Here is a 14,064-nt window from a genome sequence, read left to right on the forward strand (position 1 = left end):
GTTCATAATTAGGATTACAAACGTGTGCCATCAATGCCTCCGCCTGGCCTCCACTGCTCTGCAGCGGATGGTAAAACCTACAGTCGCCCCAGAGTTACCTGAGGGACTTAGGGGTGAACAGCGATTACCAGGAGCTGCCAGCAGTCCCCTTATGTCGGGCTGAAGAAGGTTCCCTGCTCCCGGCTGCCCCGTTCCCGTCTCACCCCACACTGCGATAAGTGCAGGACAAGAGGCAGAGGGGCAGACGATGGTGAGAAGCTTGGCACTCCCGGATGCGGTGCCATCCAGGTGCTCCCAGCGTGGCCAAAACCCACGGGAGGCGCCCCTGGAGTGCCTCCGGGATGCACAGGACACCCATCCGTCCCCAGTGCCCCTCGGAGGGGGCAATGCGACTCGGCCAACGGAATGTAAAGGAACAAAATACATCCCCCTCCAGGCAGTGCTGAGAGTCACTCGTGCTATTTAATGTCTGTGTATTTGTAAACTTGGCTGCATCGTTTGTTTTGCAGGTTTTATGGCCTTTCATGCTCCTCTTGGGGAGGACAACCCTGAGCGGCTGCCCTGCGGTGTTAGCCGTGTTCAGGGAGGGGGTCCCTGCTTTTTGAAACGATGCTGTTAGAAACTATTAGAGCTGAGAGCTCCCTGTACTTGAGTGAAAGCAAACAGCCACGTAAAGCTCTAAGGAAGAGGCTTACTTCTGCCCAGGACCACTGAGGGAGCCGGTGGTGAGCTGCCCAGGTTGCCTGAATGTGCAACCGGCCAGCCCTCAGCACAGGACCGTATCCCCCTGCAATGGGGAGCAAATTATTTGTACCAAACTGCACTGCTGCTGCCTTGGGCTTGGGGAACTTCTGGAAGTCATTTATTTCCAAGGCTACCCCGCATTTCATAGGACCAGGTCCTGCTCTCAGAGCCTCCAAATTCCAGTGCCAGACCCATCTGGCCTGACAGGGTGGTCAGCAACTGGCTAAATTGCAAATCAAATCCTGCACCCCCACAGGACCAGGACCACAGAGAGCACGGGGTTGAGAGAGACCCACATCTCCTCTGTTTCCATAAGATGCTTAAACTGTAGAGTGCCTTTTCCTTAACTAATGTGGGCACCGCAGAGCAGTGATTACCCCAAACCGGCTAATTCTTCAAGCAGGGCAATTATTGATCCCCAGAGAGGCATGCTTCGCATCTCATTTTTAATCATTTTTTGTGCTGTGTAAAAAGAGGCAAGAAGGGGGGGATTGCTGCTGAGAAGGATGTGGGGAAGAGGTTGAAGCCTCTGCCTGACACCCTTACGAAACTTTTTTCCATCCTAGCAGAAGTTACAGCCTGGGAAACAGCACTGTGCTAATCGCAGTGAAGACAAATTGACTCCACAGCTCAGCTATAAAGGGAAAATACTATGTTTCTCTGTCCTCTCAGTTGCACAAAGACTGTGTCATCTGATACCTGTTTGTCCCACATAGGATTTGGAAGAGAGAGGACCCCCTCTCTGTCCCTCACTCCAAATAACCCAAACCTCTGCACTTGCAGACTGTGCATGGCTGCTGCAAGGGTCACAAACAAGCCAAGGGACTTTTATTACTCAGTTACTTACCAGGTAACACACAGAAAGGACTATGTCCAGAGCTGATCCCTCAAGCTGCTTTTTCTGTCCCCTGCAGTGACTTATACAACATGCATACCCCAGAGAAATTACAGAAATCTCTTCTCTGTCCTGAGTGAAATTGGAAATCCCAGAAGTACAGCAAGTCCCTCCATTCCTTGTTCCATCTTTAGGTTTCTTCCACCAGTCTAGTGAGGATTTCTGCTCCTTCTGAGGTAATCACAATGGTATGTTCAAATTGTGCTGATCTGAAATGCACATTTAGCAGTTATTATGGGGCAAATGCATCCACCATGCATGAAAACTCATCTGTTTGGGTTTTTTTGTCTGTCAGTGATGAGTTCCACAGCTAAGGAAATAACAAAAATTAAAATCAGGCACCTTTTATTGTCTACAGAAATTGCCGTCCACTTATCCTTCAGAATCTTAAATTCGGGGGATCCTTCCATTATTATTGGCTCTGCAGCAAGAAAAACAAAATGCATTCTAAAGTTAGTTGCACTCCTGTGTGGATTGTGAAACAAGCAAGAAAAGGGGGGGGATGTCCCAGCAGTTAGCTCCCCTTCCACACAGGTCCCGTCCTTCCTAGGCTGGCACTCTCTTGTCACACTGAAATGTGAACTAAAAAGGAAGATGAAATATCAAGGTTGGAAGTTGCCCATTCCCTTTGTAAAAGCAGGGAATTTTAATCAAGCTTTAATTAAGACCCCGTGGATAATAACGAAAGCACCAACCACATTTATAAACAGCAGATAGTTTTAAATATTTGAATTTTTTAAACAGGCTTAAAATGTTCATTAAATCAGCAAAACAACAATTTTCTTATTTCCCTCTAATTGCCGTGCCATTTAGCCACACAGTGAGAAAGAGGGTTTTTCCCCCAGCATCTTTCCACGACTGGAAGTGAGCACCATCAGTCTGCAGGGCGAGGCTCCGGCTGGTTACCGCTGCCGCCGTCCCCAAACCCAACAGCGGCTCTGGCAGGCAGTGAATGACTAAGTGCCACCAGGCTGCTTGGCTTCAGGGACATGATCACATCCTTCTCACCCTCCTCAATCCAAGTGTGCTGGCAGAGTATTTGCCTCGCCAAAAATATGCATCAAGTACTAGTAAGATTTGTAAAAAACATTTCATTTTTTAAATCTTGCACTCTGAAAGCCGTTTCACCCACATGGTCCCTTAGTTATAATTTTAAAAAAATTATATTTTAATCTGCTTCCTAAGGGGTCAGTGTCACGGACATCCTCCTGTCTGCACAGCTATTTCTATATCCTAATAAAGAAATTTAACGGATCTGGGCAGCTCCGCGTGTGCTTTTTAATAGAAAACCATAGCAGAGAGCTACTAACCTATTGTGAACGCCATCCCCTCTTCCATTAACAAATCGCTGTCATTGGCTACAAAAGAAAATAAAAATGTGTTTATGGATCTTGGCTTTTTTTTTTTTACTTCTAATAGAAAACGCAACCAGCACTTTGTTTAAACCCCCTTTTGGTTCGCAGGTGCTGTGCACGCCGGGCCCTGCTATGAGGCCGGAGCACCCGCCGAAAGCGATCCCACCCCGCAACGGGACCTCCCCGACAGCAGACACTTTTCTTTGCCCCGTGACAAACTTTGCGGGCGTGGTTCGGGCGCGGGCGGGATGCGGGGCAGCGGGATACGGCAGCTGCCGCCCGGAGCGGGGCGGGGAAGGCGGTCCGCGGGGCTCGGCTGCCCCGACAACTCCCTTAACGAGCGATTTGTCCTCAAAAATACTTTCAGTAAACAAGGCCGGGAATGCCTTCCAGCTTCCCAGCGAGGAAAGCTCCCCCCCGGCAATCCCCCGCCCCGCTGAGCTGGCAGAGTGCGTGGGTGTGTGGGGGCTCTGCTCGTTTTACCGCCCTCCCTCTCCCCTCCCGGAGCCCCTCGCCGCCTGCGGCGGAGCGGCGCCGCGGGGTCCGCTTACCGTGGTGCCACACCTCGGGGTGCCCGTGGAAGTACGACCCGATGCCGTGGCCGACGAAGAAGGGGCAGACCTGGAAGCCACCTCGCCGCGCCACTGAGCTGCGGGGGCAAAGAGGACACGGTGAGGGTGCGTGCCCCGACCACCCATCACCTCTGCTAGACGGCCCCAGCCCTCACCACCGAATTGCCACCGGCACTGGGTCACCACTGCACACCCGCTCCGAAAGAGAGCAGCCACTGGAGCAAGCACCGGTGAGCCATTGTTAGGTTTCAGAGTTAAGCAATCCCGGTATAGAGGCTGGTAGCAGAGGCTGGTACCTCCTGTGCCAGTCCTATTGTCTAAGCAAGATGGCAGCGTGTTGTCTTCCTGTCTTATGGAGGGTAACTTTTTCCATAAGCACACTGGGAACTAATTTTAACATGGCACAGCACAGCTAAAGTTGCCAAGTTGGGCAGCCAAGGGCCCATCACACCACCAAACCGCAGCCTCTACCGAGCCCTCCTGAGGTGCAGACCCAGTGCTTGCACTGTGTTTCTTGAGGAGGCTCTTGCTGCCAGCAGAGAGAATTAAGAGCCCTATGGCTTCGTTTTACAATACTGCAAACATTCAGTATGAAAATGTATTGAAAGTCCAGCAAATATGTTCACACTAAATAAAAATGTGTTTCTAATGAACTTAACTCACAGTGTTTCAGTTCTGCCTGGAAGATCTGCCCTGCCTGCCATCATCTGCCTCAGGGAGGAGCATCTCTGAGAGCTGCCTGTAGGGCCGTGGCTGGCCACTGATCCCTACCCAACTTGGGAAAGCAAATTTCTGTCTCAGTTCTTAAAAACTGGAGGACTGGAGTTATGTGGGGTATCTTCTGGCTGTTGGGCCACCCCATGTCTGCAGGCTTCACTCTCAGGCTCTGCCTGTACTCAAGTAGTGGTGGAGGGAATGATTTGGGGCAGCTCAGACAGGAGGGCTGCCGACATACAAAACAGAAAAATGCAGAGATTTGGGAGGACCTGGAGATGGATTGGAAGTGTCAAGGTAGCTACTCCTGTCCCTGCGTATCATCCCCACAATATTTCTAAAATCAAACAGGAGCAAGAAAGGAAGACACTTAGCCTGAAGAGATTTCACTTACATGAAAAGCTTAATTTCTTTATTTTGAATCAAGGTAGGCACTAAGAACTTCAGGTTTGCCTATATGTACACACTAAAAAATGTTCTCTGAGAGTTTCACTACAGGTGGAGAAATGAAAAAGTTAAGAAACTCAAATAAAGGTGTAAGCTCTTACAGAAATTAAACCCTGTTAAACCCCACCGGGTAGCTCTTATTCAGGTGCAAAGTGGCCTCAGCTTGCTGTACAAAGTAATCCCTTTGCACACCAGGCTTCACAGACCCTGCAGTGCTGGTTCCAGTGCCCATGGGTCATAGTCCCAGAATTTAATGCCACTGCAATTGAGGAACATGCTGCTCCACTACAGCGAAATGGCGATGAGAGAGTAGAGCTGGGTCAATGGTTAATAATGCTGCAGTGTTCAGACCTTAAAGCATGTTTTAACAGGGTTTGTATATTAGCTTTTACCTACCCATTGCTCTGATACAAAGACTCATAACATTTCTTCATTAACTTTGTAGAAGAATGGGAATTTTAGGTTTTGCTGCTCCCAAAGTCCAAAGTACTAGCAAAGAGGGTTACCAATAAAGCTAGAAATTTGGGCTTCATTTGTTTGTTTTCAAAGTTCAGGTTTTACCTTATATATCACTTATGCTGAAAAAAATCATGAAGGATTATGCAGTGAAAAGTCCTACTAGAGATGGAAAGTACTTTCTTCCCTGCCTTTCTATCACATCCCCCACATCTACGTCAGAGACTTTGCCTGCTGGCTGTGATGATGCTGAAGGCCAAGCAAGAAGTACAGGGAATGGCGATGAGTTAGAAAGCCAGATTCCTCAGAAACATACACAAAATGAATGGAAGATCTCTGGTGACCAAGAGCAATGCAAATGATGATTCCCATATGGGTGAAGTGATTCTCTAAAGAGAGATGGGGAAAAGACATCCATGCAATATGTTTTTTTCACCTTCTTCTGCAGGTCTTTTGCAAAAACAGAAACAATCCCACTAACTATTCAGCTTTGCTGATGTCCTTACATGGCATCTCTGAAAGAGCGAAGTCATTTTTTGAGATGTTTTGTATTATTAGAGGATTTTTTCTCCTGGCAAAATCCATCTTTTGTTGGAAGACAGAAAGCTGCCCTTTTTTTTTTTTCTGTGCAGCTATTTTTCTGAGCACCATGGCTACATACTCTCCATTGGGCAGGAGAAGCTCTTGGCCCAGCACTCAGCTGCTGACAAGGAGGGTAGCAGCAGCAGCAGCTGCATGCTGGGCACCAGGCACACGAGCAGCGGGCACACAGAAGGCAGTGTGAAGACAGTATCCTGTGTCTCACGCAGTGAAACAAGTGGTTCTCATGCATTTCAATGGTGAATTCTGCCACTTTCTTGCCAAACAGCTTGAAAACAATTCTGTTGGCATCAGTACTTCAGTGGTTACTGTCTGTGATCAGAACAGGGGATCCTGGAACTCATAGGGCTTTGACATCTGCACTGACAGACACCCATACCCCTCCTCCTTCCCTCTTAAAAATGTCTCCATACAGAGCCTTGGTATTCTTTATATAAAATGTAACAGGGTCAATAAACCTGAAGGGTCACATAGAAAACCTGTGGAGGAAACAAGTTACAGGTATGAAACTCAGCTGCTTTCAATCTGGTTTTAGTATTTGCATGTCTTTCAGAAGGAGCTACGGAGAATTTCTCTCCACAGCTACTAGCTTTACTTTGGAGTATTTAAAAAATCCCAGTGAGCTCTTACATGCTTGTGGAGTTACAGTAATGAGACAAAGCTTCTAATCCAAACTACAGTTTGCAAAGGTAACTCTGTAAATGTACACGTTGGCTGTAACCATGAAACAGCTCTGAGAGTGAACTGAACTGTTGGTCTTGGTTAGCCTCTGCAGTCTCCAGGATTCCCAGGCTGTGCAATCTGATTAAAAAATCAGGATGACATGGACTGGAGCATTTTTGCACACATTTGCCATTTGCTGCTGACAACATTTCAGTATTTTGGTTGAGCACTGTCCGGCTCAGGATCTGTCAGGGGTGGCCGTTTAAGGTTGTATTCCAGTTTTCCCAAAAGACAACCTTATAAGACTGCAGCCCCAACTTCATCAGATGCTTCTTGCAGACAAGGCAGTTTATGCTTAGGCAGCTGGAGGAGCCCTGGTTGCAAGTGGGAAAGCAGCAAAGGCAGGAGGCAGAAGTTGGCATAGCTGAGCTGGGCTGCCTGGCATGTGCTGTGGGAAAAGATGTGCCAGTTTGCCACTTCCCCTCATCCTTGGGGTATGCATTTCCAGGGCAAAGGCTGGGACAGCAGAGCCACACCACACAGACAGCATGAAAAGAAAACAAGAAGTTTCTGCAGAATAATCATTGTTAAAAATACCTATTGACAACATTTATCATCACAGACATTATTCTTTGAGCCACGTTGCATGCTTGGGCAGAGGTGAATCGGGCAGGATTAAAAGCTTAATCATTTAGTGAGCCCAGTACTTGATTTTATGTTTTGTTGCTATGTGTTCCAGCCCAGTGGCTGCAGAGTCAAGAGTGCCTGCAGTGCTGCTCTTCTTTTGCTTATGGCAAAGCCAGGCATTGGGATGGATCAGCAGTGGCCAAGCTGGTAAAGGAACATCACTGAGGGCCAGACTGTCCACCTAAATCCATTGCCAGAGCCTCTCCTGTGGCGTTATCGTGCTTCTGAGAGCGGAGACAAGAGAGACAGGTATCAGTTGCCATCTGAGCATCCTCTTCCCATGTTGCCAGACAACAGCTAATTCTCTGAAAGGAGGGATAAGTGTGGAACAGGCATTGCTGTCCTGTCAGCAGCCTAACGGAAACTGCCACAAAGCAGGAACAGCCAAGACCAACCCTACAAAGCTCTCCCCAGTACTCAAGCTTCCCCTGAAAGGAGCTCTTGGGTGATAAATCCCTCCTGTTAAGAAGCTGAAAAGCAGGTTGAAAGAATTTCCTTAGGTGACTGCTCTGTGCAGATAGTCTCCAGAAGCAACTAGAGGAGCATTTTCTTTTCCTTTTTACCAAATTTTGTCACTTTTTCCTCAAGGTAGGTCTGGTTAGTATTCTTAGCAGGCACTGAAGAAAAAGTGACACAAATCCTATTTTCAGCATTGACAGCAACTGCTTCTCTGGGCTCTCTGATGGCACAATGGAAGAAAGAATTTGACTGATCAGACAAGATGGAACAGACTGCTTTGCTACCCAGGATGAGCATCCCGGTGAACTGATTCTCATCCAGGAATGCTTCTCCCATGGAGCCAGCTTCTCTCCTCAGGGATGAAACTTTATCAAAAACAGTCCTGCAGAGCAGCATGACAGGAATGGCTGAAGTTGCTAAACGAATCTGTCTTACACTTCTTGTCAGTGAGCACACTTGAGAAACACTGAGAGCTGTTAACAGCCCTATGACAATTGTGTTCTTATGTAGGGATCTGACTTTTTTTTTTTAAATAAATTAGAAGTAACCATGTTTTTCTTAGATATATTCTTAGCAGATTTGCCACTGAATGGCATATTTGCTTTAAAAAAAAATACTGAAAGCAGCATCAGCCTAAACTATATTTACTGGTGATAAAAATATCTATTTGGAATGGTACTATAGTGTCTCATTTGAGAAATTATGAAATTGTACAGGAAAAATATTCAAGTGTTTTCTTCTTAAATAGTAATCCTAGACTGAGGGAATGCACAGGTTCAGGGATTCCCTCTAATGACAATAAATGTTGAGGTATAATTAGTAATATTTTTGAAAGCCAACAATTGTTTTTTGAAAGAAAGGTACATTTTAGTTTCAAACTGGAACACAAATTACTGTATTTTTCTTACAATAGTGCTGAACTTTTATTTAAGGTTCTCTGTTTCTGAAAGCAGACATGATGGATTGAAATAAAAGATAATTTATTGCAATGCTTACTTTCAAGTGGAGAGAGAAGCAGTGTAATTGTAATTTACAGTAGCTGTCAAGGAAAATCTATCACAGATGACATTAAAATGACTTATTTTGCCTGAGCCACTTATTGTTTAAATGTGCATAATCTGATAGAAACAGATTTTTTTAAAATCTGCTTTATATTGTTCTAAATTAATATCAAAACATATACTTAGGAGTTAAACATTTTAAACCATTTATTAATACTTTCATCACTACTTTTTTTTTTGTAGGAGTTGGAAATAGGTTTATTTAACAAAATCATGTTTAAGTTTTTAAGCTCTCTACTCTCAACACTTTCATGGACCTAAACTCACTGTCTAAAATGCAGATTTCAAACTAGATTTATTTATATCTGAAAGAGAAATGTCAGAAATGGTAAAAGAAAATGGACCATAGGGCCCAATTCCATTTCCACTGGAGCTGACCAACAGTTTTGACACCCCTTTCAATGGGAGTTAGCAAAGACCCAAATTTTAAGCAAAGTAACTTCCATGCAATCTTTTATTGCAACTTGTAGCCGATGGGAGAAGGAACTGCTCTCAAGGAAATATTCAGTGTCAGCTACTGAGCTTCCATAACAAAGACTACGTTTGAATACTGACTGCAAACTTACCTCTGAGATATAATTATTCCCAAACCTACTGTAGAAAGAAAATATTCTGATTATTTGTGTGCAAGATGGATTCTGCATATCGCTTGAGCAACTTTATAGAAACACCGATGAAAGAAACTTAGCCAATTCCCATTCTGATGGACCTAAATGTTTTCAGTTTGTAGGTGCTTGTTCTCAGGTTTTATATCGAACTCTTCTGAAACTTCAGATTTTGATGTATATATGTATGTATTATACATTATATGTCTGTCTGCAAGCAAATGCTGAATGACAAACAATCTGAAATACACAGTTTCACCAAGCCAAGGTGATCTTTCAGCACAGGCAGTGTTAAAGTAGTTCTAAGCAAATCAGCACATTTAAATCGTCAACATGGTAAAATCTTGAGAAATAAAGTTAATGACCTGCTATTTCATGTGTAGTTTCGAGCAGTTACGAGCTTCGATTAATCTGCTTTTCAGAGGGGGCGCTGACTATGTATTTACACTTTGCAGGCAAACTGACCTCCGTACCAACAGAGCAAAAATCCAATGTCACATTCAACTCTGTTCTTTTTTCTTCTTCTTCCCTTTTTTTTTTTTTTTTAATACAGCTAAAATTAATGTAGTGAATCTGTAATGAAATGCATTATCCTGCATGGAGATTTATCAGATTTTCCAACTGAATGCCATGCTTTACTAGCACTAGCTGGAGTTCACCTGCATGTTGGTGTGGCGTGTGGCTCTTTTTTGTAAAGAGTTAAGTTGAACACAAAAAAAGGGAACAAAGGTCAGCACCCAGCCGCCACTTGAATGTGAGATTTTTCTTTTTATTCCCCTTGATGTATACTAGGCTCTGTGTTATTAGTCTTAATGATGGAAAATTGTAGTGTTGATACAAATCTTTTTTTCAAAGTAGTAGGCGGGAGCTCCATTTGTTAGTAAGTTTTTTTGTGACTAAAAGCCATGGACAGTACATTTATGTAGCAGTAAAAGGCCTAGATGCTCTTTCCATAGCAGAGCTAATTATTCCTACTGTGACCTTACTGATCTACCCTGTTCCTAGTACATCTCATCTGCACGCCTGTTCCTCTGTGTAGATGGTGTCAGAGAATATGAAAAACCCTATAATGAAACCATTTTCATGATGGAGAAAGGCTACTGGAGTTGCACTTGCTACAAAGAGGCTCAATTATATGAGTAATTGTGATAATTTTCTACATTCATAGCCTTCAATGGGGAAAAAAGAATGAGAGCCACAAAGGAAAATTACTTTAACAAGAAAGTACAGAGAGTAAAAATGGAAGAAGAGACAAAAAGGGGGAAAAAAATAACCAGAAAAAAAGTTTAAAAAATAGATCTGGAGGGAGGAATAGCAAGACAGGGAGAACAACAGAAATGCTCAAAAAGCCTATGTGCAGCTGTGTTGCACAATTAAATTGAATTTTTTTTCTGCAGTTGATGAATGTGACTACTGCAAATGTGCCTCTGTAGTTAGCTATCATTTGTTGTTCCGTGACAGGAAAAGGATAATTACCTCTCAGAGAGAATCAAAGGCTGACATGCCCTTTAGACACAGCCATGAATGCAGAGCTCGATAGAATGCTTGAATAAGAATCCAGTGTTCTGTGCCCCCTTCTACTCAAGAATAAATTTTGTTAAAATGCAAGAGCACCACCAGTAAATTTGTTGAACCCTAGGTGTTCAAAAATATGAGGTGCATCTATCGACTCATCCCATTTGCAAAAATAAAACTACATTTTGAATTCACTTCTATTATATTCATGGACAGTAAGATAGTGAGATATGCATTAAATTTCTTTTCCCAGTAGGGGTCTGATTCAACATTTCCTATGAAAGAACAGAAAGACACTATCCTTTTTCTCCAGGCTAGTTAGCCTATAATTTAAAACTGTCAAAAACACAATTTTATACAAAGTCTTCAATAAAAGCTTCTCAGATATAACCCAAAGAGGTTTTACTAAAGTTTGATTCAGACTCTGTTACAATATTTTTAAAGCTATAAATACATCTAACTGATATTTTGCCGTTCTCTTTTTCTCTTAAAGTATTTGAAGATTTACAAAGAAAAAAAAAAATGCAGCATCCTTTCAAGGTGACTAAGCCTTGCAGCTTTTAAGTAATCAAAATGAATTCAATACATGTTGGGACCATTAGCAGTCCAAAGAAGTATCGCTTAATGAAATGTATACGATATATGTCTTTTTCTTTCTTTTTTTTTTTTTTTTTGCAAACATTTTAAAATGATCCATAGGTACCTTCAAAAAACTAAGAAGTATTTTTATTCAAAACCATCAGCAGCAGAAGAGTCATGACTGCATTTATGTGAAGGCTAGAACAGATGCAAAATAGGGAAAAATCTCTGAATGTCAGCTCTTTTTATCCCGTGACGTTAGCAAGCACTGCTCTTTGTAAGATCTGAGGCTCTCGAGTTAAATATTTTTGTAGTTTTTAAACAAAGAGACTTATTTATGTTGACTAATTCCTTTGTAACATTCATTATTGCTACACAACGAAAACAATGGTTTCTAACCTTCTTACATTCTTAGGCAGATGTGGTATAGTGTCACACACTAATAAAAAATAAACTAAAGCCCATTGCAAATTACATGTGTTAATTTAAATCTACCTTATGAATATCTTTGTCTCTTTCTACAGTTATCTTTGCTGACCCTAGTGTAATTCACTTTAAAAAAAATACCTCTTACCCAAGGAACAACATTATAGCTTGGCAGTTCACATACTGATATCAGACTGAAATGATGGTTTTGAATCATAAAACATGTCATCAGCTTTATACCAAACCACCAATAACCTTTGTCCCACTTGCCAGCCCTCCTTTTACTTGTCAATATAAGGCTTACCTGATTGTGTTTCCAATTACAGAGAAGGGAGCCCCTGGTCTGCAAGCTGCAATTGCTTCATCTCTACATTTCCTGGCAACCTCCACTAACTTTTCACCAGATTTATCCACATTGCCCACCAAAAAGGTTTCAGAAGTGTCACCATGGTAGCCATTGTAATACACCTAAACATATGCAGAAATGTAAAGACATTTTCTCATTTTGCATTCAGAAACAGATCGTCTCCTTAATTAAATCCTTAATTCTTTCTAGGAACAAGCTGTATATCACAACAGATAGACAGGTAAGCTGTTTTTGCAAGAATGAGACTGGAAAAGCAGAACATTGCAGAGCCAAAAAAACAAGCCTGAAAGACTGCAAGGTGCATAAGGGCTGCCAACACTGCCAATTAAAAATTCAAGAAAAGCAGAAGCTGTGCATCACCGCCCAGCAGCGCACCAGGCAGTGACACCGCTCGGCTACAGGACACGAGGCTAACGGGGCTGTTTGCGAGAAGATGGGTCGGGGCTGTGCAGGGGCTAAAGGGGGCCTTGGGGCTGTCAGCTGCCCACCCATCCTGGCTGCCTGTCCCTGTGGCCAGGGACCTGCCTGCACCCCAGAAGGGCAGGGCATTTCAGCCCAGTGCTGGCCGTGGGCACTGGGAGACCGGCTGGCAGCTGGCAGGGAGACCCGTATGTTCACAGTCAGCACTCCCCACTGGAGTTTGGAGGTGGGAGCTATACCCTGCTACCAACATTCAGAACCCCAAGGAAAAGGCATGGGCTAAATTCACAGCCAGTTGTTGCAGGTTTTCTTTAATCTCATTTTGAAGCTACAATGTGGCATTAATGTTAGATTTCACTTCTGATTTCCAGAGATGAATTTTGAGAGAATAAATGTACCGTTCTGGCACCGCAAAATTTCATGTGCTGAAAATGTAACACCCTGTTGAATTAATTACATATTGTTTTTACTTTTCTTTTTGACATTTTGTAGGTTTTAGACCTTAGCTCTTCCAAAATTCTCTGTCAGGCACAAGAAACCCTGGCTATGCACTACGGAGCTGTGTAACATGCCATTAAAATGGGGTTTGCAGCTTTGCACCATGGCAGGCAGGAACATAATTGTAAGACCAAGCCAAATTTCCCTCCAGAAAGACAAATTATAATGGTGCAGAGTTTTGATCTTCTAAAACATTTTTCTCCCCCAAACAGTGGGCAACTATGCTTCTACAACTAATTACTCACCAAGCTCGAACCACTGAACTTTTGCCACTGGCAAGCTATTTGTGAAAGACAGACCCACATTCTTTTTGGTTGATTCCCAACTTAAAAAAAAAAAAAAAAAAAAAAAAAAAAGCAGCAAGCTACAGTTTATCCCTGGGCCAGGTTTGTCTTCATCATGAGATGTGAAGAAAATGCAGGCCATTAGGAGTGAGGGGTGTTTTAAAGAAAGGTGAGTGCCTGCAAGGGACCAACTGTGTTACCGCTGCCCCAGCAAAGAGCAGCTGCAATCTCCTGCTCTACATCTTTCTCTGCCAGTCCAGACTGAATCTTCTTAAAATTTTTTTTATTTAATGACTATTGGGCAGGTTTTAATCTACTTAGTTCATATTTAAACTGAACTTTGTTTTTAGCTTCAGCAAGTACAACACACAAACCCCCAGCATTAAACACCATCATCCTGGAAAAGCAAACTCAGACTTGAAACATAGGAGAGGTTAAAAATAATAACAATAACAACAATAATAACACTAATAACAATATTTACCGCAGTCCATCAACTGCAATTACATACTTTTTATGTTAATAAATTACAACTCAACAACTGTAACACAGTAACAAGTTGTAAGAACCAAGCTGTAAGAAACATTAACCTGGTAACAATAGGCTGAAAACTGCACTATGCTGAGGATCCAGTGATGGGTGACCCTATTGTTTCAATCCTAAAACACATTTTAAAGTCTACATGATTCAAGCCAATAAAATTTGTATTTCATCTAT

General features: G+C 43.1%; 1 protein-coding gene across 2 annotated transcripts in view; it reads right to left on the bottom strand.

Moving 5' to 3' along the window:
* Nucleotides 1-1,550: 1,550 nt before the first annotated feature.
* The window catches only part of METAP1D (methionyl aminopeptidase type 1D, mitochondrial), a 47,737-nt gene continuing 35,223 nt past the window's right edge, over nt 1,551-14,064 (bottom strand). For both annotated transcript variants that reach the window (XM_050340231.1, XM_050340230.1), the window contains exons 6-10: nt 12,083-12,246; nt 3,546-3,643; nt 2,950-2,997; nt 1,982-2,060; nt 1,551-1,848 (exon numbers count right to left, since the gene is read on the bottom strand). In XM_050340231.1, the coding sequence (XP_050196188.1) occupies nt 1,770-1,848; nt 1,982-2,060; nt 2,950-2,997; nt 3,546-3,643; nt 12,083-12,246 (468 nt within the window). In that variant the 3' untranslated portion in view covers nt 1,551-1,769. The remainder of the gene's footprint in view (nt 1,849-1,981; nt 2,061-2,949; nt 2,998-3,545; nt 3,644-12,082; nt 12,247-14,064) is intronic.

This window comes from Myiozetetes cayanensis, unplaced genomic scaffold (genome assembly GCF_022539395.1).
Source record: "Myiozetetes cayanensis isolate MyiCay16 unplaced genomic scaffold, myiCay2020 scf9, whole genome shotgun sequence".
Lineage (NCBI taxonomy): Eukaryota > Metazoa > Chordata > Aves > Passeriformes > Tyrannidae > Myiozetetes > Myiozetetes cayanensis.